Source organism: Cariama cristata, unplaced genomic scaffold, assembly GCF_000690535.1.
Source record: "Cariama cristata isolate BGI_N322 unplaced genomic scaffold, ASM69053v1 scaffold6231, whole genome shotgun sequence".
In the NCBI taxonomy this organism is placed as follows: domain Eukaryota; kingdom Metazoa; phylum Chordata; class Aves; order Cariamiformes; family Cariamidae; genus Cariama; species Cariama cristata.
The window spans coordinates 129,474-156,820 of NW_009598609.1; the positions used below are offsets into that span (position 1 = coordinate 129,474).

Consider the following 27,347-nt stretch of genomic DNA (forward strand, 5'->3'; position numbering starts at 1 on the left):
CTTGCCCATCTGCAGATTGTGAACCAACAACTCTGAACGTTTTTCTCTTTGCAAGCCAGTAGTACTCGAATCTGAGTCATCAGTATAAGATTCCCATAGTGCTCATGTAGATACCATAGCAGACCACCCAACACTCTAGAAACTGCCAGTATGACAGAATTCATTTGAATTTTTTCGCTTGAACATGCTACATCAGCTTCTTTTCTTACAATACATATGGCCCAAACCCCCAGACATCCTGGAAGAATAACATATTTCAAATATTTTCAAATTAGTTTCTTGTTTTAATAAGGCAACGCAAAATCTTTTGCATTTCATTGACTTACGCCAGAGAAGAAGAGGGCTTGATCAAAATGTCCTTTTCGTCAAAGCTTGGCCAAAGTCAGGATAGCAAACATGTATCAGTGAGACGGATATATATTGCTCCTTTCTCCTTGACACTCTCGTCAGACTCTTCTTGCCATTGTAAGATCCATATCCAAAAGCTAGCAGACCATTAAGTGCGGACCAATGCAGAAGGGGCTTAAAGGTACAACTCAAAATGTAAGGAGGTAAAACAAAGGCCTCTCAGCCTTCTCCATGTAATAAGCCATTGGTTTTTAGTCAAAAGGAGGCTTGTCACAGCTTGTGGAGAGCAGAGTGAATTCAGTGCTTCCCTTTGTACCTGTGAACTTCTACTAAAGGTTATTACACATCGCTACTGAGCTTGTCAGAGAGCAAATGGGCTCCTGAGGGCTTCCTCAGGAAAACCAAGGGTTCTTCTAGAAGAAGCAGGGCACAGATACAAGGGGATGCTCTGCTGGCTCCTGGAGGATGAGGGAGGAAGCAGTAGTGCTTCTTCATATACTTCATTCAAGAAGTTACTGGTGTTTTTTGAGAGAAGACTGTCAATGGTCTGAATCTGAGCTTCACTGGCTAGAAAGTGCAAGTCCTGGTGCTTTTCTTTTGCACAAAAAAGCAGCTCAGAACAGAGGCTACTTGTTCAGATATAAATGCCTACATGGTGTTCTAGAGAGCAGACGGGTTTATATTGACGTAATATAGCATCTCTCCTGACAAAGAGCTCATCAACCAGTGTTGAAATACAACTTCACTCAAATGAGAGGAGGACTGAAACATTTCTCCTCAGCATAGATGCAGAAAGACAAAAATCATGGCAATTAAGGAAAAAATTCTTTGCTATGAAAAGTATCATGGATTTAATATTGTCCTTTTCAGATGGGACTGGAAGAACTTTACAGTGAATCTGAATTCACCAAGTGAGACTTTCACAAGTGAGACTTTCTGAGTGAAAGTTCAAACTTTCTCCTCCCATTACTTGAAAGTTTATTTCTAGCTTCTGTTCATCAGTAACACAAAGCAACAGTATCACCTCTCTTTAATCTGCCTCTTTTTTCTGTTTTATTTTGTAACCTGGTACAAATAACCAGTAGCAGTAGTAAAAGCAATCATTGTTTCCTGTTGACACTTGCCAGAACTAGGCAGAACTCATCTATGTTTCCTCCTTAGCATACAGATGCACTAAAAAAAACTTTGCTATTTGGTATTTTATCCCTGTATCTTCCCCTAGAAGCTCAAATATGAAACATGATGCTGCTGCATGACCTGCCCCACTACTATAGAGAAATAGAATGAATTGAAATCCTATCAATAACCTTTGAGTCCAATGAGGTACTAACTCCACTTCAAATTCCTTCTCGTCCAACTCTCTTACAAGACAGGTAAGAACAGAACTCATAAAGGTAAATGATTCCATTAAAAGTATTTGATATCCATTTACTGTTACTGAAAGTATTTTCTAATGGTTATGTTTTTCTGGCAAAATACTATTTTTCTTTTTTGTTTTAATGAAACAAAACATTTTCTACTTTGTGCAATAGTCTATCAGTTCCCTGGGAAATATGTTGATTACACGAGACGAGGACTGCTAAAATACATTATACTGTGGCTTTAGGGTTCAAAATCTCCTGAAATAATTTTCATAAAGAATAAAACCAACATGTATATTGCATTTCTAATTTGGAAAAAATTAGCATATTTCGCGTATTTCACATATTTCTCCTACACAGGCTAAAGTCTGCCCAATGGAAGTCCAAGGTAGAAGTTCTGCTGGTGGCCCTCCTTACTTCACCCAGTATTGAAAACTCTAACATTTCATGGTCACTATGCCCAAGATGGCCACTGAACCATCACATCACTTACTAGTCCTTCTCTGTCCACAAACAACAGGTCTAGCAGTTGTTCACCTCCCTCGACTGGCCAGCGACGCTGTGTTTGATGCACCCCAGGATATGGTTGGCCCTTCTGGCTGTCAGGGCACAGTGCTGACTCATATTCAACTTGCCATCAACCCAATCCCTAGAACCCTTTCCGCGGCGCTGCTCTCCAGCTTCTTGTCCCCCAGTTTGTATGTATGACCGGGATTACCCTGTCCCAGGTGGAGAATCCAGCACTTGCTCTTGTTAGATGATGCTGATGGGACTTCTATCCCAGGAGCATGGCAAGGTGCTGTGACCCCACAGTGACAGGATCAGTGCAAGAATGTATAATAAGCTTGAAACAAGAAGTTTTATTGCTCTTGTGTTTTTCTGGTCTGAATATGCAATCCCCTGGAATATCTGTTGTTCTGGCACACTAGTGTAAAGGCCCTCATCCATCCAAGTGAATCCGACTCTGAAGAGAAAAAGAGGTCAAGAAACAAGTCTTCTCTTTACCACAAGGTGGAAAATGCCTAGGTGGAATGTAGTCTGTGTAACTGTCTTTACATTCCTACCCTCACATTGCAAGCAAGCAAAGTTTTGGCCAACTCAGGCATAGTATCTAATAGGAAGGTAGATGAGTCTCAGCAACTACATGCCCCATCTCAGAAACCCGACTTAGCAGTCAGACAGGTAGAAAAGGTTTGCAAGCTACTTTATAAACCCATATTCATAACATCCATTTGTTGTTTGTCTCGGGCAACCCTCACAGTAAAGTAATACTGCAGAAGAGTTGTTCAGAGCATACCCAGGCACCCACAATCCTAATAGTGCTATTGTAGGGGCAAAACAGAGTAGCCTTTCCTCCACACAAGGTTTCTGTATTACACAGATTAGCTTCCAGGTAAGTAGCAGAGCTACAGTATCCTCAAGGGCACCACCTTCACTGATCTCAATGAAACCTACCAGAGATATAGGCTAGAAATTAATCAGAAACTTACTCTAGTGCAAATAATTAGAGAGGAGAAAGCTGAAGTGGGCAAGATGAAAACGAAGTGTTTTTGTTGCTGTGCTTCTGATAGCACTGGCACAAATTTCAGTGGCAGAAGTATGAGAAGCCTGAATAAATATGTTTATAATAGAGTTTGTAAATAAAACTTCAGGAAATATCCACAGCGAGAATTATTTGATATTTATGGAGCAAATATTGCTTCTTCATAAGAACCATACAAAAATACTTAAATAAAATCCCACTGTTAGGGTTGATTTAAATACAACCTTCTAGTAAATAAGACATTATTAGATTATGCTGATATTGGTATTTCCTATATACGTGTAGGACTTTGGGCTGTGAAAGTATAGTACACAGGGCAAGCACCAGTCACAGACTCTGTCGTTCTAAACCTAGTGGTAAGAGGGATGTGTTTGCTTGCGCTTCATTTTTAAAATAATTTTGTAAGATGTCTATGAAATTTTATGAGAAAAAAGTGAAGAATACATTTTCCAGTGCACCTCTACATGACTAATCTGCAGCTTTGACACATGCTGGCAAATTTCTTATGTATAAAGCTGCAGAACCCAAAGGAATTCTTGTTCCCTGAGAAACAAGGGGCTGGTATAGCTGGCTTTAAGAGGAAAGTGAAATGAAGTGATGCCCGGTGCTACCCAGCACTACCCAGCAGATGCCAAGGTGCAGGGAGAGCACAGGGACAACAGCTCATGAGAGCTGCTTTTTCTGAGCGGTGGAGTCACAGCTGGGAAGGGATCTGTGGAGATCACCTGGTCCTAACCCCCACCCACAGCCAGGCCCCTCTCCAAGTTACAGCCAAGTTACTACAACTATACATGCCTTTCTAAGTGGGAGAGGCAGTTTCCAGTGCAGAAGTCATCCATCTCTTGTTTCAAAGTAAGTGCAAGGAACATAAAGACGTCCTTCTGCAGATACAATTATTGCCACTTTGCAGAGGCACTGCTCCAAAAGACTCCAAATGCAAAGTGAGTCTTACTTATTGAGCCATGTCACCCACACGCATCAAACACAGAATTAGTGAAAAGTGCATCTTCACAAGCACAGCAGTTGAACTACACAAAATCTAAGCATTTCCAAAACAGCAGGTTTTCATTTTAATGCTAGAATGACCGTTTGTGTCCTGGCAATCCTACGTATGCATTGATCCTCCCAAATCAGCATTCAGACCTCTTAAACCCCTGAATTTGTCTCTAAAGCGAGCATAGCTGCTCCACAGTAGCACCTTCCTGTGGCACAGTCTGTCATAAGGGAGCACCCTCAGCACCAGCTCTCCTGTCAGAAGGGTGCACGGGACCTGGCCTCCGGGATGGCAGTCGGATACTACTGTGGTGTGATGGGGCTGAGAGGGGAGCAGGGGAGTCTCAGTGATTTCAGTTGACGATGGAGGTGCTCGGCACTTCTCAACACACAGCCTTGCACGAGAGAGGGAAGGGAAAGCCTGACCACAGATGCCTGTGTTGCCCAAGTGACAGTACCCATGGCACAAAAGCACGCATTACACTGGACATCGCTCATGTGGGAAGGACATGCTTAAAGAGGAAAGAGAAAACAATACCCATTCCAAATTTGTGGTTAGACCCAGAGTGTTATGAGCATGTTCTTGCTAGACTGTGCTATAACCCTCAAGCCCTGGGAGTCCATTAAGCCAGCCACAAAAGTCAAACAAATCCCTTCTGATTCAGCACTATTTCTCTCCCTTTCTTGCAGCCAACATCTCTTCTTCAGCCATGCAACTAAGGCCATCCATTCCTTTTAGCAACACACACTTGATTAGACTCTTTAGGTGAAGCTCAGCTTTAGCAAGGCCAGGTCAGAACTATAAGGTTATTTCTAACACCAGGAAAATCTTACTGGTTATGGCTGATTTTTCCAACTGCATTTCCTTCATTTTGGCACTCCCATTTGCCCTTTCTTCTGTTGTGTTTTTTGTTTGGTTGGTTGGGGTTTTTTAACCTGATGTCCCATACTAACAACTGCTTTGTTTTCCATTGTGTAAACTCAAAGACAGACAAGGTCCTGTCTTGTCTTCAGATTCTTTTCAGTGAAAAGCATCATGCAGTTTGGCTAGATTCTGGGAGCCCTCTGGCATCAGAAGGAGCTGAAAGTGATCCCCATAATGTAGGAATAACTCAATAGGGTCAAAAGTTGGAACCTGCACCCATTCAAGGCATTCCCACAGCTCCTACTAAGTGTTAGGTGTGCACGGCGAGGGGCTGTAAGGGCCAGGCTTTCATAGGGGGAAATGCTCAGTGTTCTCAGGAACTTTGGATTCAGGCATGGGTGTTCAGCATCTCTCAAAATGCAGCCCTGCACGACTTAGATTTTGAAACCCAGAATAGATTTCCACACTGGTAGCAGCTATGTGTTTTGATATTAAGGGTTATTTGAGAAATCAAGACAAAAATATATCAATCTATTTGGATTTTTATAAGCATATAGAGCATAAGTTTTATACATTTATGCTTTCTCTTTGCACAGAGGCTTTCCCACTGAGCAATACTATGATGTCATCCAACTGAAAAAAAAGTGTTGTGCATATGAATGATGAACTGTAAGTTTAAATTGTGTGTTAACCAGTTGTGAATTTAGTGAATGTAACAGCAAACTGAATATTCATTCTACTGTGGTGATATTACACACACATGATATGAAGTGCAGATATGATAAGAGAACTGAAGGGCTGTGTTCTGTAAAAAGGGATTAGCTACTAACAAAGGAGAGCAAACGCATTTGGGAAGGAAATTCCGAATACGGCATGGTGCCCCTTCAGTTTAGTATCTCTTCAACAAGGGTCTCTGAGTTTGCTTTACAAGTTGTCCATATTTATCAACTTGTAATACTACAAAATATTAGCTTTTCTACTAGTTAGAATCCAGATCAAAATGAAGTAAATGAAGTAACCATGACACCATGTGTATTTAAGTCCATTTTTCTGGTGTATATAGAGAGAGATAGATGTATTTTTGGAGGAGGCTTGGCAAGGATTATTTTCCTCACCGCTGCTGTTCAAGAGACATGAGATTGAGCAAATTTGGATGCTGCTGGAGTTCTGCAGTCCAATATTTTGCCACTTGATGGCACCAGCAAAACGCTCAAATTTGATCAAACTACCGAGATTTTAGATTAAGGTAATTTAAAGTGTAAATGTAAATTCTTCAAAAGCAGAAAACGAACAAGTTACACCTTTCGTATTAGCATTGAAACTGGAGCACATTAGAAACCTGAGAATAATTCTGTGACGATTTCCCAGTTATCTTTATAGGGCTGAGGGGAGCATTGTTTGACTCCACCATTCTCCCTTTAGACTCCCTGCATCTGAGGTACGTGCTCCTCATTTTGTGTAAATTCAAACACTCTAGAAAAGTAGGAGAGCTAATTTTAAACAGGTCACAGAAGCTATACAAGGAAACCTGCAACCCTGCTCTTTGTAATCCACTCTTTTTCCAGGCTTCTCTCTTTACTAACTCATTACAGCATGCAGCACAAGCAGAAGTGAGTGTGGTTACCTAAAAGAGTGCACAAGGCAAAACTCCTTTTTACTGGGACAGCTTACAGCCTTTGACCAGCAATGCACATTAGAGACATTGGCTGTAAGCTGCCTCAGCAGAATTTGATTACAAGCTATGAGGAAGTAGCAAGTTTCCCTGCAAGTTTCTTCCTCCAAGTTTCCTATACACTAAGTGACAAGAACTGCTCTGTGCACTTTTGTAAGGTAATGGAGCACTTTTAAAGTTTTTTAGAACCAACATCCATGCAAAGTGGGCACTCTTATGTTGCACAGTCAAGCTGGCTGGTTCTGTTTTATTACCTAATCCATCTCCAAGAAAACTCCATTGACTGCAGTGGAATGATGCTGGGGAACAATTTGGTCCACTATGACTTGCTAGTCAAATCAGTGTCCCGTTATGTGACATTTCAAGTATCCCTGAGACAGCACAAACACATCCAAACTGTGAAGTAAAATTAAAAACTGCACTTCACATGGGGTAGGAGGCCTGCTGTCTTTTCAGTAATTCCTAGGCCAGCCAACCTCAAATGCTTCCTGGATAGGGATGCTCTGGGACCCACTCATTTCACAGCAACATTCCTCATGCCAGTTGCTTAGCAGAACGGATCATCCATGTACACAGGCTGAGGTAAAGGTCACGGCACCTTTCTGGGGATTTGCTTCCTTAAGAGGAAGGAACCAGGGACTGCTGTGACTCTATGCCCTTGTGCTAGCTGTATAAGGAGGAAGGAGGTTTTACAGAGGAGTAGATCAAACTCTGCCCCAGTACATACTGAAAAGTACACGACCTTGGACCCTGAATATTTGATCAACAGCACGTTGATGTACTTCATCCATTATTTTGCATTCACATCTTGATCTGAAACATGCTGGGTCTCTAAAAATATTTTATGGTCTATGCTTTGTCCTAGTTTAAGCATTTTCTTTTACTATAAGGTTGTATTTTCTCAGTCTTTGGAAGATTTTTAAATTGAAAGAAAGAACATATCCTTTAAAACAAAAAGTGAAACACACACACAAAAATCTTCCACATTCATAGTCCAAAGCCTTTCAGGGCAAATATTCTTCCTACTGTCAGGGACTATTAAGCAATGACAGCCACATGGAACCTTTCCTGAAAAATATCCTTCAAGTGGTGCTCTGCAGGCCTACCTGGGAGCTATTAACACTCAGTTTATTTACCTTATAGCCTGTGAGGGCTCCTTTGAGCCATTACTGTCTTTTGTGGGAAATTAATTACCAGGTATTTGCAATAACTCTGTACACTTTCGTGGAACAACTACTTCTTTGCCTTAAGTACACACACTATGTATCCTTGTGCAGTTTTGCACTAGGGTGAATCACTGGGTTTGTGCAGATGTGCTTTTGTAAGTGCGTTAGCAGTGGGTCACGTACATGCGCCCTCCCAGTCAAACGTCCTGGAGAAAAGTAGTTGCCTCCTCCCTTCTAAATGTGTAATGAGTCCTCAAATTCACATTAAATAAGACTGCAAAAGTTGTGAAAGGCCTTGAAAAACACCCTTCAGCCATTGCCAAGAACCCTAGTTATACACATACACCCTACGTCAGGCTAGAGTGTTTGCAGCTGTCCTTCCACAGACAATTCACACCAATGAGGTTTTCAGTGGGTTTGGTGACAGCACAGAATGAATGAAAACTGGCTTTTTCCCATGTGGGTTTTAACCTGCTTTCATTGTTTATCATGCCACACAATACTTACACTCCTTTGACTGTCCCCCAGCTCCTTGACTGCTGGTGACTCCCTGACCAAGCAGGTTTTAAGGTTAGGTAAGATAAGTGATTGCCTCCCTTTGCAAGAATAAAAGGCTGCAGAGAAAGCCAATTCACATGTGTGAAACGTTTTATTCTCCAGTCATAATTTGCTTCCTGTTAAAATTGGCAAGAGTGATACATCTTATTCTCTTAATAATTTACTGAGTACATGGGAAATTAACAGGAAAGAGCGGTAAAAAGTTCTCTGGCCTGATCTAGAAAAGCAGCTGAAGGTCATGAGGCTCCCCACACTGCATCACTTTCAGGCCAACACCACACCTGAGAGAAGAAACAGATCTTCAGAGGCTCCTACCGTATGTTGGAGAGTAAAAAAATAGTGGTTAAGTGGGAGCCCCTCATGAAGGTCACACAGGTTCCAATGTCTCTTTTATGACCATCACTGAACAAGTGCGCCTCTGCGCTACATGAGGGGAGTTGCAGAACTACCGCAGGCAAAGCCAATGTCTCCATAAGGATATTCTCCCTCACATGAAACTTGGTTTATACCTATTTTATCAAAAATTGTTCAAAGAGTGCCCACAGTGCACTCATTGTTAGGGAAAGGGGATGGTGTCCATCTGGACCACTCCCTGGATTTGTTCTGGGGCTTTCCAAACTGGGAGCATAAGTCCCTCCAGATTAAGTCAGACTTCTTTTCAAGAGACTGGTAGACTCCATGTTCTCTGTGGACTGAATATAAAGGGGCAGACAACATAATACTGAGCAACTGTTTCTTGTATGATGCTGGCAGACTCCAGCAAAAGTCTACTAGAACTGTAGTGAAGGCATTTCAGTGCCAAATTTGCAAAAGACGCTATTCCTTTCTTCCTCTCCAGCCAGAGCTCTGCCTTTCTATACTGCCATCCATTCTGGGGGGCCTTAGGCTTGATTACCCACTTTGAGTTTTAAAACTATAAGGAACACTCTAAACAACCATTCACCTTTGAAAATGCAAAGCTTTGCTAGCTGTTACAACCTGAGCTCACAAAGCTTCACTAAATCATAGCAGAGTCATGAAAATGAATGTTCATCCTTATTTTATTGCTGCCTTAAGTTTAGATGTTATAATGAAAAGTGCTCTACAAAGGTGCTTAAGCAGTTCTGCCATGCCAGAGCACAAAGCAGACTGACTGTCCTTATATATGCTTATTTGTATCAGGAATGTATATGTTCAATGAATGCAATGAAGAATGTAACAATTCACACTGTAATACAATGTGATACACTGCAACACAAGCGATACATTGTTACACAATGCGATACATTGTAACACATGCGATACATTGTAACACATGCCACACGTTGTTACACAATGTGATACATTGTATCACATGCTATACATTGTAATACAATGTGAATGGAAATGGGAAACACTTCTTAGTGTTTCTTTTCAATTCACATTGTGTTGTAATATTACAATTGTAGCACAGTTGTATTCTCCTTCATGTCTACGGCACCAGTAGACATACAGCACCAGTTCTAACTGTGGAAATGGAAAATCAATTAGAAGTACCTGTGGAATAAACTTTTAAAGATTGCTGTTCTGTAAGTATGGCTGTTTCCATAAAAGCTTTCCATTTTCAAGACAGACATAAAGTTTGAATCAGAGTCCCAGGTCATTATAAATGTAACAACACACAAATGGTTGTCAGAATCCAACACTTTGTTTAAGTCCTCTTATCTTTGTATTATCACACACTAAAAGTAGATCTTTTGTTCAGCTCAGTTTAGGCCTGAGTTACGCTGGCATGGTAATTTGTGAAGTATCACATCTCATGGTGAGCCCACGGAGTCCCACAGCATCACAGCATAGATTTCACAATGAAATGCATGACTTCTGCATTTTGCATCAGAACGTGTGAACAAAATTGACCTGTCACTTGAAGTTTATCTTCAAAACACCCATCTCAGTACGGAAAGAAATAAGCACAGGACTGTATTTAAGTTCTTTGGGCAAGGGGATGTATTTCCTTTTTGTAACTGCAACACCTACTTTTATAGAGACTAATTCAACAACAGAGTGGCCAAGTTGCAGCTCTTGAGTCACAGGTGACTTGAAGAGAGCTGGGGTGCAGCTCCCCTGTCACAGCTATGGCATTAACCAGGCTACTGAGTAATCCCCGGCTGTGGGAGGGAGAGAGTTCCCACAGGAGCCACTAAGGCCAAAAGGATGGAGTCCCCTTGGGGTCTACTAGCATCCCACAGGGCCCTGTCTCAAACTGAGCAAGGGGAGGAGCCCTGAGAAGTTATCACCATCTTCTGCCTGGGAATGAATCTGGGACATCCCTGTCCTCACTGAGAAAAACAAGGAGGGTTAGCAATATGATTTTGGTATGGACTAGCTCGTAGAATCAAGAAACTTTGTGTGATCACTGTACAAATAATAAAGCTTAAAAAAAGACTACCATCAGACAACTTCTCCCACCCGTATACAGTAGACACACTTTCAAGCAAGACCTGGTAAATAACCCTTTCTCATGAAATACACGACATTTTGGAGCTCCAGGTGAACCACTTAAATTAGTCCAGTAATACTATAGTTCAGGCATTTCATTTTTTTTTTTTTCATTATACCACAAAGAACTATTAAGCAAATGAATTATTTTTTTAATCTTGGATATTTTTCTGATGCGGCACAATTGCCAACAGACTCTTAGCTAGACTCAGTGATTAAATTTTTGCCCTTTAAAGTTAGTGTTTTCTGTTAATTGCTTTTTTAAAAAATTTATTTGAAGCATAAAATAAGTCTCCATGGTAAAACATAAATAATTTAACAGCATGGAATGAATAAGTATTTCCTCTGCAAGTATAAACAGAACATGTTTTTTGTTTTGCATTACTGATAAAAGGATTTATTTTTACTAACAGCACATGCCATTGTTAATTAATATAGAGCTTATTACACAAAAGTGTAAGAGGCTAGATCTTTTCCTCATGCTTTTTAAAAAGTCATTCTGCACGTCACTTGTTCCCAGTGTCTTTCCAGTCTTTGGCCCCTGGCAACACAAAACATTCCTCATGTAATGAGAGGTATCAGTAAGAATACTGTCTGCACTGCTTACACACTGATTGTCTCTAATGTATACTGATTGCACTGATTCAGATAAAATGTGGGAGGTGCAAACAAACATGGGTCACCTCAGGTAACTTATTTATGATTTTTCTTCCCTAATATAGGCTTCATAAACCACCAGACAGTTTGGCTAAGTAGGTACATTTCACCTATATTATAGCTTATCTTTCCTTAATGAAATCAAACAGCAAGTTTTCTCTCTTACAGTCATAATTGCAGAGTGCAGGTTCCTTGGCAATAAGCAGCAGCAGCAATGCTACCAGGCAAAAAACCTCTCTCTCGAATGAAGCACATAATGGTAGGTTTAGCAGGTTAGCAGTGTTTGCCCAGCACACCCACTCTCCTAACAAACGCGGATCTTGCTGACTTGCCTATCGGCTAATCGGGTTTTCTTGGCTGTGTTGTTCATGGCCTCTTTACCTAATGTGAATTAAAGTGATTGGGAGCACCTACCAAGCACAGCTAAGGGATCTAGAGTATGTACAAAGCAGATTTATGAAAGAGAAGCCTCAGAAAAGTCCAGCTTGGTAAGACATCTCGTTATGTCGTGATGCACAGCCACAGGAATGGAATGAATGTGGTTCCTGTATAAGATTGTGACTTTGCTTTATACAGCAATTGGGGAAGGTGTTTGCTCTCAGTAAGCTGCTGTATGCAGTTATGGTAAAGTTTAGAAGAATCCAAACAGAGTGCTAGTCTCTCTTACTGGAATAAACCACTGCTTTCATTTTCCTCAGAAGATTTCAGGATTCCCCTGATCTTAATAAGTTTTTTAATTATTCTATCATGAAAAACTGAAAGCTGAAAAGAACAGCTGCAGGAACATGGGCACTCCATGAAATCCCACTTCTCAGTATCCCACAAAACTCTCCAGTTTAGCTTTGTCCTCCTTCATCCCAGAAATAAACATGTTCTTAGAGGCAAACTTTGATTTCACAAGCACAAACTCAGTTACTATTAACCGGAGCTGCGCAAGAATCAGAAGTCCACATTTTCCTTCCCTTAAGCCACATAAAAGTAAATGTAAATTGGTATGACTGATTATGTACAAAAGCTGCAAGGGAATCATCATTGTGAATTCTTTGCAGGGTGCAAGCAAGAGGGGATTAAACAACTAAGACAGCATCTTTCTGATTTTCACTTCTCTCCCAGTTCTTGCAAAGTGTTATATTTAATGCTAAAACTCTGTGAAATGCAAAATATGGAAATTTTCTTTATTTCTGTCCTTTGTCCTGACAACTCCAACCACTCCAAGGTCACTGTGCCTGCCATTTCCCACCTCTCATCCTTACCAGACCCACATCTCTATGTACACCAAGTTCCCAAACTTCAGATTACCTGAGGATTGAGACACTGGGATCGATGCAAGCAGTGATCAGCCTTTCCACCCCAATATCTCTCCCAAGGCTTTTGATGTGGTTGTTCCGAGGAAGACCAGAGTTACGACAGCACTCTGTTGGTTTAACATTTATTCTTGAAATGTATTTAGAAACACTACTGAAGACACGACCCTTTTCTACTGAATCTTAACAGACCAGGATCTGAATATATCAGTAGTCAAGCTGAGCATCTTGGTTTAAATTAGAGCTCTGTGTGCTGATAGTTGCAGTCTCCATGGAGGAAACCTCAGCACTGAGAATGATGAATAAACCCGACTCATGTGACTACCTTGTAGCCTCAGAGGCCAATAGAGCTATTAACATAGCTGATAAACCCCACAAGATGGATCATTTAGTGTATCTGATATCTTCTGCCAGACAAATAATTCTTCATGGTCCAAAACAATGGAAGATAAAGGAAAAAATTGCATCAGTGGGATCAAAAACTAGCAATTTTGGGGCCAAAGTCATGCCTGCCATACCTTTGCTGAGGACAACAGAGGTGCCCCTGACATGAGAGCTAAATGATTTAAAATATTTTATCACTACACAGATGGTAGAACAAAGTCCAGGGAGAAAAAGCAACTCTTCTTATCCCTTACAAAGACTGAGATGAAGCCCTAGACATTCATTATTTACAGAACACCATGTAAGCCATCATGAAGTGTTTGTTTTTAACCCCAGCAGCATTTTAGCCTGAGAGTGTTTTACATAATATGTTGGAGGAAAAGGGCATGAACTTCTTGTTCCTGCTCTGCATTTCCCTGGAGGCATTCTGCTCCATTGGGATTTTGAGAGGTTACTTTGTTTTGGAAGACTTTAAAGATCCTGTGTATGAACTGATCAGGAGTCCTTGGCAGCTTCTGACCACACAGGGTTATGGGGAATTTGGAAGAGGAGAAAGCCAACACCTCTGTGTGCCACGGCAGTGCTTGCCACGAAGGGTTCGGCAATAACCGTATGGAACAGAAAAAGCGTACACTGGCATGGGTAAGAAGCTTTTCAGCAGAGTAAAAGCTGATAATGTTAAGTAGGAGGTCAATTTGCATTAATCAGATGCCACTGCCTGTCATCGGCACAGTGCTGTACAGTTATGTATATAATTGGGTACACGAGCCATTTTTAGTGGAGGATTTGTCCACCCAAACCCAAAATCTTTCCACAGATTATGTAATGTTAGGAGTAGACATGTTTAGTCAGTTTTCATTGATCATTGGTCAATTTAAGAAACACTAATCATGTGTGGAGGTGGACTTACAAAGCCTGTATTTGCACAACAGGAAGATCATCAGAGGCCAAGACGTATTTCCAGCAAAGCTTAGCAGGTTCACAATTACTAGCTAAGGGGGCAGCTACCACTGGCTCCTTGAAAATACTTTAACTTCATTTGCTGTTCCCTCCATATGGTTTGACTTCCTTTGAGATCAGGACACTCCAGTTCTTAGTGACTGAAGGAGAAATATCTGATTAAGTACAGATAACCCAGACCACACTCAGGTAAACTTTTACCACTGGAAGGTTGTACTTAAAACTTTGTGCCTTTTCTACACCTCACTTTTACAAAACTCAGAGTAGCCATTATGTAGTTAATGCTGACAACATCATTGTGAGGTAAATACGGAAAGTGAAGCAGAAAGACTGGAGAGAAAAAGCAGTGACAGAACCAGGGTGGAAATTAAGCTCTTCCAAGCACGCACTGCAGTTTCATTTTTGTAAGACACCTAGTAGCACACAGTTATTCCTTTGATGGTGACATTATGAGTTCAGAGCCAGCTTCACAATTCATCAAGCTTTATTGCGTGTTGTTGCTGTTTGCAAGAATCACGCACAGAAAACGCAGTAAGAATCTTTCCTGATGGTGTGTGAATCAATCCAGAGCTCCTGCAACTGGCCATGGGCAGATGGCCTTCTGCAAAGGCAGCTTTACCTGGTATAAGATCCAGCCCTCAGCTGCTTGTCACCACCTCTGCCTGAGACAACTAGCGTTGCAGGATCTAGTGGTGCAGATAATCACACTGAGTGCTTCCAAAAAGCCAGCTGGGTTAACTTATGCTGATTAAACAGGTGATCTGATCTAACCCTGCTGATTTTGTACCAAAAGAGTGAAGATGAGTTCTGTCTGCAGATCCATGAGTTCAGTCTACCAAGGCAGAAGAGACATTAGCAGCAGCTCACAGAAAGAACCTCTTCCACCAGCCCAGCTGTCTTTATAGTGAGCATATGCCTACAGCTTAAAATGCAGAGCCATCTGTCATTTTGATCAATGATGTTCCATTAGAACATGTTAAATATTTCCCCTGTAGGTAATCCATACAGGCACAAAGACTTCCAGAAGAAGGCTCGAACACATGCATACTTCCAGGTACATAGTTCATACAGAAAAGAGCAAAAAAGAGCAAAATGTCTTTTTTTTTTTTTTTTTTTTTTATGAAATTTCTCTGCATCTCTTTCCTGGGAGACATTTTTACACAGAGATCTCCTGTAGTGTTCCAGGCAGCTTCAGGCCATGAATTAGGCATCATGCATACAAAGAGTGAAAAGCTTTAGAGACAGATTTTGGCCACCTGAGCAATATATAAACAAGATTAGAAGCTAGCAGGCTGTCCTGTGACCTGAAGGCCTTTAAGTACTAACTAGCTCTCGTAGGACCTAGCCAAGTAGCTCTGGAGATAAGAACAAGAAGAAGCAATAATAGTTGCTGACCATACATTCGGGGGAGGGCGGGCTTCATTCAGAAGCCCAGACTATGATCTGCAGCCCTCCAAAGAAATGGGATTGGGCAGCAGTAGATCTTTGCTCCTTCTTACCTCTCCACAAGTCCTGCCAACATACTGACAGGCTGGTGTCTCTGTTTCCATGTCTTCAGGAAAATAGATGTCCTCTTTGTGGATGGTCTTTCACTCCAACCTTGATTTCCCCAGCGTAATGATGGAGACTGGGCTGGTCCATAAAACAGAAGAGTAAATTTGTTCATGAATTATCATGTTTCTACTATTCTTCAGCTTCGCTAAACACTAGTTCTCTTCCCAGAGGGATGTAGCCTGAAGTTTAGTGACAGATAAAAAGTTATGAATAGTGTAGGGAAGCGGTGAACAAAGAAACATACAGCCTTTGTAGACACACAGTCTTAGGGATGTGGCAAGGGAAACAATAAGCGGCAGCCCATTTTAAGGCAGTCTATAATCGTGACTACAAAAGAAAGCTTACATAGCATCTAACGTTCTGCCTAATGTGTGTGTGGCTACTATGGAGAACTTGATTCCAAGGTATATGAACTGAGTTCAGCTGAATTATGTACCTCTTAAATCTTCCACTTCAGTAGTAATACTGTACTGAAGGCATCTTCCCACCGCATTTTTACATTTATTAGCATTTACTAAACAGAGAATTGGGGGGGGAGGGGGGAGGGCGACACTACACATTATTTCAAACCTTTAAAATAGCCTTTTCCATGCAGTACACATATTTGGATTATACCTTACCTATTTCTTCTTATCCTTCAGCTTCCTAAGTTTGCTGAAGAAAAGGGTCAATTATACTATCCAAATCCACCAAAGACAGTGGCCCGTAAATCTACTTTTAAAGAGCTAGAACATAACATCTCTCCAAGAGCAACCAATACGCTATGAAACACTGAAAGGGTTCTGGGGATCACAACATACAGTCGGGACTTCACAGGTAACCATTTTTAATTAAATTAATTTACTTGGGATAGCAATGAAAGACCACAAAATGTTAACCCCTAAATTTCTCAATGAAATTCATTTTTTGTCATTTAGTAACAAAGACCACACAAACTGTAAATTATCTGAGGTTTTTCAGGGGGACTGCGCATTAAATCTGGTTTTCCTAACCAATAAAAATGTGTGACAATAAAAATGTCTCCATTAAGGAAGAGGTTCTATGAATCCCCTTATCCTGCATAACTATTATGTGAAAGCAGTTGGCAGATTAACTGGAGAACTAGGTGAAGACGTGGAACTACTACGTACTGCATTTACTAAGAATCTCATGCTTCCACCACAAGTAATACTGGCAAGAGTATTACCAGATTCAGCTAGCAGAATTAAGCCTTCCCTTTGATAATACTTAAGCGCAGGTCAAAGCTCACTCTAAAACAGAGGCAAAAGTTCAGTATACTAAATCAGTCCTGACATAGCTGGTTGACAGAACTTCTGCAGTGGATTAATGGCTTGTTCAGGGTTTGCAGGGGGGAAAGTTATTGTGATTATCTGCTTATTTTTTATCTTATTATCTAAAGTTGCGACCAACACATGACAGCAATTCAAATGACCTTTTGCCTTGAGAAGTATGAGTAACAGTCTCCATAAAATGAATTGGCAGCTCTCATGCGAATGGTGCAGCACTGCCGAGACTGAAACATATTGGCTAGATGTTCAGCTGGTGTTAATCAGGACAACTCCACTGAACTCATCAACTCACTGTCTTTATTGCACATCGTGTATTTGATAAGTGACCTATTACCATTGCAGACTATTGCCTCCTTACTAACTATACCAGTTTAAGTTTGGTGGAGTTTCTATGATTCATCCTCTTCTATTTACGTGAGTGATTTGCCTTTCTTCCTTAAGGGTACATCAGTAACATCATCACATTCTATTTTAATGCAAAGATTTACTCTAAAGAATGTAAAAAACTATATTGGAAAACTCAATGTTTATTGCCTTCAACAATTTTTATATTCTGTGTGGCCTGTATAAAACTGAAAAGATACTATTTGTACTAAATGCTGCCCATGCAAACAAAGCATAACATGGTATATAAGCATAGCAAATCAAGTTGAGCTGCGTTTTGCTAATGCATCATTACCTGTAATGGCTTAAGCCCTTCAGTGACACCTGCACATTGTCATGCAGAGCACATACACAGGTCTAATTGATTGTAACTGACTAAGCAATTCTGCAGGTAAAACAGCAAAAATGGATTCCTGCTCTGCTGGCTTTACAGCACTTCCAGGCTCAAACTGCACAGACATACAAGAAGAAGGACGACTAGGTAAGATGCTGTCATTTTCTTAGTTATAGTCCCAAAATGGCCCTGGATAAAAAGTCCCCAAACTGTCCTGCTTTTTTTCTATTGGATTAAAAAAAAAAAAAATCCAAGTAAGAAAATCCCTTTCGAAATTGCATTTACAAGTTTCTGATAATTGAATCCCTGTATCTGAAATGGAAAAGCTGTCTAGTTTTTTTTTTCCAGTGTGGTGAAGAAACAAATGTTTCACTTTACGATGATGAACACTTTAAAGAACACTTTCAACAGCTTGTCTCCGGAAATGAAAATCCAGACTAGCAGCTTATGTTAATTCAAAACCGAGCAGTTTTATTGCCCTCTGGCTTCCAAAGTGTGATTGGCAGAGGCCTTCCCTGGGCCATGCTGATTTATCTGAACAACATTTTTCCACTTAAAGGATACTTACGTTAAATACCAAACACTCAGATTGCTCAGTACAGTAACTGCTAAAGTCCATTCTTTGGCTATAGGATTCAAATGTACTTTATGTTTGAACAGTTCCTTTACAATGCAGCTTTGACTCTGCACCAGTATTTGAAGCCTCAACAGTACAAATGATTAATACAGGGTAACAGTATTCAAGCAGTGGATCAAACTGTGCTTGAGAAAGCTAAAAAGCCACATGCCAGTGAGCATCCTCAGTGCCCCTTGCAACAGTTCCTAAAAGAAGTTAAAAACACACTAATGCAAGTCACTGTTTATACTATCATATCGCTTATGAGACCACAAATGGGAAGACAGATGCTGATAGAAGAAAGGAGAAGAGAGTACAAGACATCTACACTCATTTATATCTTATACAATGGGATGAAGCAGAATACTTTCTTTTCCAAAGCATAAAGACTGACTCTAAGCTCCCTATGTGGCAGGGATGAATGTTTGGGCTGCTTCCCTTTGCCTGGGAGACCCCTAACTGAGCCATTTCACTAGTTTCAGGCAATGGTCTGCTAAAATAAGCAGCCCTTGTTAAAATAAGAGACTTAGGTGACAGTGTAAATCCTGTTACTTCCTCCATATAGAAAGAAACATTCCTGCCTAGTGTCTCACAAGTGAGACCTCTTGAAGGGTGCACTGCATGTTTACTTCAAGGTCAACATCCCCATGAATCAATTCTGCAAGAGCAGTACTCCTCAAGTGTTCAGATGCCTCTGCCTTTATTCAGGGTTCCTATTGTCATAGGAACCTGCTACTCAGGTGCAATGCTGAGTAAAATAAAAGCAGTGGCCAGTCTAAGTCAGCAGCGTAAAGTTACAGAAAGCACAGATCAGAAATGAGATGTGAGTCAAGAGCAGGCCACTCTGTCTCAGGTATGCTACCACAAAGTTCATTATCTGGATACAAGGCTGCGAATAAACTAACTTCAGAAAATTACTGACACATTGAAAACAGAAGGATTGTACAGGGGGCAGCTTTCAGGAAGGCCCAAACTTGAATCCCTTCCAAAATCTGCATGTTCCCTTTCCTACGCAGACTTCAAGCCCAGCCATTTGGATCAATATACAATACAGGAAACCCCAGTTAGTTTAAGTAAGCCAGGCTTACCACTGGATGTAACGAGTCAGGAAAACAGAATTTAGTTGCACAAGCTTTGGCATCAAGAAGCATGTCAGCCTGCATGGAGACCAGAGGACCAGCCAAGAGAGGCAGCACTGCCTGAATGGATTCCTAGCTGTGACGTTCCTCAGCACCAAACAGCACTGCTGGAGCTGCAACATGCCTTCTCTAAGACAGCAGCACAAAAATGTTTTCATGATTCCATATGAGGAGAGACAAATGACCTACTGAGGGACAAATTGTATGGTTTCAATGTTTTTTATTTCTTTAACTGACACATTCCTTGGTCCTTTAAAAACAGAGTAAAAACCAGAAAGTACCTCAATACAAATTGCCTGTCCTTTCCTAAAGAACCACAATAAATTCAAACAGTAAAGAGAAGAGCAGCTAGGGTAGCCCAGGACATATGCAGCCTATTTGAGCAGACTAGAAGAGTTTGTTTTGGACTAGAGGCTGTGAAAACATGACTTTTGAGAAACACATTAGTGGGATAAATGCTGGTTATGGAAAGAGCTTGCTCATTAAAGGCCAATTGGATTCACAAATGAGCGTTACAGTCTAACTCAAATAAGCTTAGGCTAGGAATCACCAGATGATTTTTAATGGTCACAGAAGGGAGGTTCAGGATTTCAACAGACGAGGAGAGGATCAGAAAACAGGCTGCTTCACAATGGACCTGACCAGTTTATGACAGGAGCTATGACACAGTTGCCAGCATCAGCTGGGGATCATAGTTACTGACCCAATAAGGCCCTTTGCACGCCCTCACAAGCACCAAGCTTCCAGGTCAAAAGAACCCTTTGCTACTCTGCAGGGAGTCAAATGCCAATAATGTCAGCACTACCACGCACACACAGGGACAAACACGATGCTCGTGAGCTGTGGAGTCTCTTTGTCTGTGCACAGCACATTCCCAAAGCCTCCATGTTCTAAGGTTGACCGTGGCCTCCCCAAGCCTACATTCCTATGTCAAACCCATTGTGGCTTGTATTTCAGCCTCTTCTCTCTCCTTTTTTACTCATTGTCCAAGACAGGAATGTTTAAGAGAACTGGAAAGGCCATAGAGACTGCAGTGAAGACTGGTAGAGGGAGAATGGGATTTAGCAATCCCAGCAGGGCTTTGAAGCAGCTTTAGAATGAAGCTGGTAAGCTACAGAAAACATGTAATCTGTTATTAGGAGTTAGCCCTAGATGGCTGCAAGTGGTCAATATAGTAGCTAAGGATAAACAGCGGGCATTAACTTGGTGGTTATAAAAATAGTTAAGAGCAAGAGATAGAGACAGAACGACACTGCTGCCATGTTGTGCTTACTGAGCTGTTTAGGATTCCTGAAGTGTGAACAAAAACCAACCAAACAAAAAAGGCCGCAAATGCAATATATTTAAACATCTTAAATCATTTTTTAAAAGCCTTTTGAAAATAAGAAAGCAGCAAAGTAAACTTTAGTGGAAAGCTATCTCATGGATTAGCAACTGGCTTTGCAAAAAGAATGCAAAGAATAAACTTAAATTGCTATTTTCTGTGTGCTGACAGATTAATATTGCTGCTACCCAGAATTCAGGAACACAACTAATATTGTTTCAATTAATATCTTAAGGAGTTGCAGCCAAGTGGCGATTACAGAAGCAGAAACAGCACATAGGCATTCATTGGGGTTTTTTTAACTGCTTGATTAAATGAGGGATTATTCAGTTGTTTCCCAGAGAGGACCTGAAGAGGGAGCAAAATGCCATTGTGTTTTTCATTGACAGTTTTTTTCATTGCAGCCTTCTAAGCTGCCCCATTAAGAGATCAGATATATTCCCCTCTCCTCTCAAGCAAATCCCCAGAGTTCAGGAGACTGCCAGGATCATACACTGCATATACAGCTCAAACAGAACCATGCTTCCAGTTAGTCGTTATCCACTGGACTTTCCTTTACAGGAGGAGGTACTAGCAAAGAATCATGGCAGAAAGGTAAATCTCTGATTACTTTATTCATGTGTGAGATCTTCAGGAGGCCAGTCAGGACACAGTGCCCCAGCAGTGCGCTATTTTCTGTGCAAGAATTCAGAGTACAAAAGGCTCAGTGGCTATCAAGAGGACAAAAGGAAAATGAACTGACAGGAGTCAGAAAGCTTACTTTCCATCAGGAGAGAATACTCACTTTCTACCCCACCTTTACACATCTCAGAAACAATCAGACTTTTGGTTCTTAAAACAGAGGTGATTAATGCATTTATTAGGACACAAGAAGAGTACAGGAGAGTATCTAGAGGATTTAGTACAAAAGTAACTGAGCAGCGTAATAACAGATTAAATTTAAAAGTGAAGTATGAAGAAACATACTGCAAAGACTCTTGAAGACGACTTAGCTTAGGGTTTTAAAATATTTGTTACCTCCTAGAGGAATGATCTCAAAATAAGTGCAGACTCCTGCCTTTTGCTCTGCCTCTAGCACCATTCAGCAGAGATTAATGTTAAACTGCAGAGAAGACAGAATATTATGCTATTTCATAATCCTTGTGTTTCTTGCATTTAGTTTCATTCAGCACATATAATAAGTAACAAAAAGCAAAAATGTCTGGAAAAGAGCAACAATTATCAAAAACAGGGGATTAGTTATGCCCCATGAAAGACATGTGAAAATGGAACTTCTTGTTTCTGGGGAAAAAAACCAACCAAACCAAATCAAACCAACCAAACAGAAAAACTCCACTCAAACAAATAGCCCCCCCCCCAAAAAAAAAACAAAACAAAACAAACAAACTATAAGATATAACTTAGCAATGAGTACATAACATTTACTACAGAAAAGTTTCATTAGTCATTTGTATTATGTATCTGTAAGCCCCTGAATGAAAAAAGCTGTGGGACTTTTGTTTGGTCAAATACATCAGACAGAAGAAGAAACTTAGAAAGTACACTCTTAGTTTAGTTGTTTAGTTTTCTGTTTGGAATATGATGAAAGCAAAGAGCTTAATATCATTCTAAAAAAATCAGACATATCCTAGGAGCAGAAGAAAAACATCTGTAATGCTAGTAGTTTGGATTAATTGTTCTCAGTGCTCTGAGACTTCATGCTTTAGGGTAATAACCTCATCCTGGGCAGTTTTTAGTGTCTGCAAAGCATCCAGCATTGATCATCGCCAGAAACAGTGCTAAACCACTAATCTGCTCTGATATAACACTTGACACATTCCTAAAGTCATATGTAAAAACAAGCAGACAATGAAGCTGGGATATTAAAACCTGATTCGAAAACTACCAGTCAGGTGATTACTTGGTTACATAAGTCTTGAAAACTTGACACAACAGGCAGCAAAACTAGCATAAGATCTCTGCAGGGAGGAATCCCACCTCTCCACTGACAGAAACATCCCTTGGGTGCTACCACCTGCAGCAGTGATCTCCTCTCAGTGAAGACAGCCTGTAGATCTATGAATCATCAACACGCTGTCTCCTGACCTGGTCAGGCTTCACATTCAACAGCTCCTCCTGCTGCTATACACAGAGCCCCCGAAGCTCTGCAGAGAACTGGGTATACACTTAAAAGCCTTAAGCCTGCCATAGCACACTAGTTTTACTTCTATGGGAAAACAGAGCTAAATGTGCCAGTTTATAGCCTTATTTCTACTTATGTTATAAATGGTTTCTCCTTTGAAAATCCTGAGGTAAGCAAACCTTTTATTTTTTAAGACTCGTTGAATCGTGGGGCCATGCTAGTGCTCTTACGGCATGAAAGGTCCTCCTGTCTGGCCTATAGCTTAAATACAAGAACTGTGCAGGCTTTAGTAGATTACATAGATTAGCATATCATCATTACATAAGGAGACCCAACCATACAAATCTCCTTACAAAAGGAGTCTTAATTTGGAGCTTTTCTCAGGGCTAAGTGGATGCTTTGGAGACTAATTTGACAATATCTTCATTTAAGCTGCTGCAGAAGTACTTCTTACTCAATAGCTTGGATTATTCAGAAGATAATGTCCCAACTGATCATGTAAATGAGAGGACGGTAATCTTTGGCTCCCACAGATACCCAAAGCAAATGTATTATCAGTGTAGGAATTGTCATCCCCTCCAAACAGGACATGGCTGAAATTCTCCCAACTATTTGATTCATTAGAAAGAAAAAACATTTTTTAAAAAAATGAAAATGTGGTAGCTTTAACCAATTACTTTCCACCTAAAAATAGAAATTGAGGCCAGTAGAAATTACTGTTCTTTTAGCATGTTTTTTTGTCAGATGGAATCAGACTCTCGGACAATGCTCAAGGAAATTTATTATAGCTCTGTTATTTTAAGCTTTCCAGCAAACTGTGGCAGACTCCACAATAGCATGAGGCCAGCTTTAAAGTTAAAAACATAATGGACTTAATAAAAGGATGTCCTTTTATTTGTCTTTCAATTCATGCGCCCTTAAAGTTAATTTTAAAGTTCTTTTCCAAAAACAACTAAATAATGTTTTTAAGAAAAGCTGGGCTTCTGACAAATTGCTAGGTCCTCAATCTTTCAAATGTGAATGTCCTTGTCAGTTAACTTAATTAACTTTGGCCTTGAGTCCAAAAATGTTCTTCTTTTAAATTACTATCTCGAATCACCTATCTTTTTAGCCTACTTTCACTATGGGAACTGATTTATAAGGATTCAGAATCAGTTTTCTGATAGTAAAACAGAAGTTGATGTAGTCCTATCCTAGGACAACTCTTGCACTTGGAAGTTCTTTCTTGGTATTCCATGCAAATTACCTGACTTCATGCATTTATGTTTTGTACTCACTACTCCTCTATACTCATCCAAACAAGATGCCTCTGTTTGTGTTACTTTCCTCCAACCATGAACTGCCTGCAGAGAAGTTGTATACCACACTTCTGTCTATCTTATACCGAGGTCCTCGTTATACTCTCCTGCGACTCTACAGATAACTCGACATCTAACAGTCTACAAGCAGCTACTAGAACAAATACTTGAGCAAAGCACTCCAGTATCTCAACATAAAACAGACAGGCATTGAGTCAGTGTTCTCAGCTGGAGGTCTGTGTCTGTTTTAAGTTGATGAAGAGTGACTCCAAACCCTGGATCTTCTTAATCTACCCAGCTCCCCACAGTCCAGATGCCAGGAATGACAGAGACCTCTACCTACAGCAGTCTTGGGGACACTTCATCATAAAAGAAATGGCTACCAAATAAATCTCCATGCCCGTGACACAGATCCACAGCATCAAAGAACGGACAAAGTATTTTGGTATTTTCACAGCTGTTAAACTCATCAGTAAATTTATCACTCATTAAGTTGTGGCATTATAATGGTTGTGCAATTGATTCAGCTATGAAATATTTTGGCAATCTTCCAGCTGCCTGCTCTGCTTCGCACTCTGGCTGGATTGGCTGGTGTCTCTCTACCTGTGTTATGTGACTTTTTTTTGATAGCTTACTGTACGTCACAGATGGAGTGACACACTTCACTCATAAGAGAGAAGTAGTAATATGTTTATTGATATAAACCAGCAAATTAACAAAGTTTGATAGTAAATACGACTGGTTTAACAAGATTCGACAGTAAAGTACACTTTATTATTTACTACATAAAGGACAGCGTCAGAAAAAATTCTCAGGGAGACCCTCCCGTTGTGTCACAATGTTCAGAAAGGACTTCCTTGCATTCTAAACTCCTTCTCAGAGGGAAGTTCATGTGTAGCTGGATCCAGACTTAGTCTCAGACTTGGTCAATGGTTTATGTCTAAAGGATTATACGTGCACAATCAATCCTTTATATCACTTAGCTAAGATTTCAAAGTTTCAGAGTGCTTATTCCCAATTCACTTATTGAGTATCTGACACGATAAGGAATCTCTCAGCCTCGAAGAGTAACCCTGAGAGGTGTCCATACTCAAGGGGAGACCCTGGCGTGCATCCCGCTGCCATGCAGGATCTCTCAGCAGGCCCTGGGCTGTCCACTATTTACAGAGTAAGGTAGTTGACTCATAGTCACATTTGCATACTGACCTCAGATGTTAGTTTCTTCCAAACTTGGCTTGAGGTAGACCTTGACCAGCGCTGTGGTTCGGTAGGCGCATTCCTCAAATTAGCCCTGGGCTAGTGTGTTGTTATCTGTCTCCCCCAAATCCACTCTGAGCCAGATGCAGCTGTCATGACCAGACGCAGCCAGTATGACCACCGCCACTGGTGGTTATCACTTGAGCAGAGTTAGGGGAAATAAAGTTCAGGCTGGGAGGGAACCCACCCTCACACTGCATTGCCTCACCCTGCGCCTAACTGGAGTCTACAGCAACATCCTGGCCGGGCAATTCTCAGCCTCTCTGTTCACCTGAAACCTCTCATAGTAGAATATCCCTTACCTCTCCTAGTTCCAATTAGTTGCATCCACAGCCCAACAAAACTCACTCTCTAAAACCACAGGAAGGGCAGATATGGAAAGAACTCTTAGTTCTGTCTTCATCTGCTAAGATCAAAACCTTTAACTGTCACTCTGCACCCTGGGGTGCAGAAAATATTTCTATGTCCCACTCCCAAATATTTTATCTTTATAACATAGGCGTGTGACTATACAGCAGTAGTTCTTTTTAATTTGAGAATAGCCTTTACCTTTTCAATAATGGAAAATACGTGTTGAATGCAATCCAGATATTCAAGTCAATGTAACACTTGTCATTTAAAAAAAAATAAAAATCAGAATGTTGCCTGAGACAACTGCACAAGGTATAAATACGCTGCCACAAGAAATCAGTATAAACAGAGCTTAAAATAAAACCAAGACTTGCTTGGTAAAAATGTTACACAAAAGTAGATGCTATGCACAAATTTAGCTTTGCCTGGAGAAGAAGCCAAATATGCAGTGACCCTTAGCAACTGCAGCATCTTAGAGACTCTGCCTTTCCAGCTGTTCCAAGAAGTAGCATATTTGCCCTGTCTGTCTTAGACTGTATAAAACACAGCAAGCAGCAAAGATTAGAGGCACACCATTCACCAGGCATTTTTATTTATTCTTCAGACTATAATGTTTTCCATCTTTTTTCCTCACCTGTTTGGGTGAACAAGTTCCTGCCTTCCATCCAAATGCCCTGTAAAAGACATAAAAAACACACAGCCATCAGTATATTCCAAATGACACGACTTGGTCTTCTGAGCAGCTTCAGTACAATTCAGAAATCATAATGGTGCAAATTAGTCAGTACTGTTTTCTGATGAGGTAAGATTTATGACTCAGGTCATAACTCAAGCTCTTCCTTAAAACCAGCTCAGACCACTGTGACTGCAGCACAAATCACAGATTCGCCAGCACTGGCACAGTTAGCTGATAACTAGCAGCAGTTCAGGTTTGGCCCACTTCCACATAGTAAGAGGATGAAAAGAGGCCAAGGTAGTCAAGCACCTAATCCCTGATGATTTCAACACAAGAAATGGGTTCTAAGGTATTTGTCAAAAACCAAACCAGAAGTTTATCACAGAACTGAGAAAAAACCCCATGTTCTCCTGAGTTCCAGTCTAGACTCACAAGGCCATCCTTCTTCTTCTATCTGCAGTGTACCTCTTAAAGAGAACTGTTTGGCTCTTTTGCAATGTTTCCTTTAGTATTGGACTTCACACATTTGGTTTATTTTTCCTTCCTTCAGGACAGAATTACATAGCAATAATTGGTTGCAAAATAACTATTGTTCCAGTGTGCAATGGTCTGAGGTAGTAAAAAGGTAAAGGTATTTCAGGTGTAACCACAGTGAATAACTGAAAGACTTAAAATACGAACCTTCTAGGCAAATGGCACCAATGCAAACAGACTAATGAATGTTAATATGTGTAG

General features: G+C 40.7%; 1 protein-coding gene across 1 annotated transcript; it reads left to right on the plus strand.

The window, feature by feature from the left end:
• Window positions 1-1,587: 1,587 nt before the first annotated feature.
• On the plus strand, window positions 1,588-19,820 carry LOC104168686 (chromosome unknown open reading frame, human C7orf31). Its single transcript, XM_009709354.1, is given in 10 exon segments — window positions 1,588-1,727; window positions 5,707-5,746; window positions 5,748-5,779; window positions 11,686-11,715; window positions 12,837-13,036; window positions 15,264-15,322; window positions 16,464-16,638; window positions 16,853-16,948; window positions 19,015-19,125; window positions 19,279-19,820. Coding segments are annotated over 10 exon segments (1,425 nt in total).
• Window positions 19,821-27,347: the final 7,527 nt, after the last annotated feature.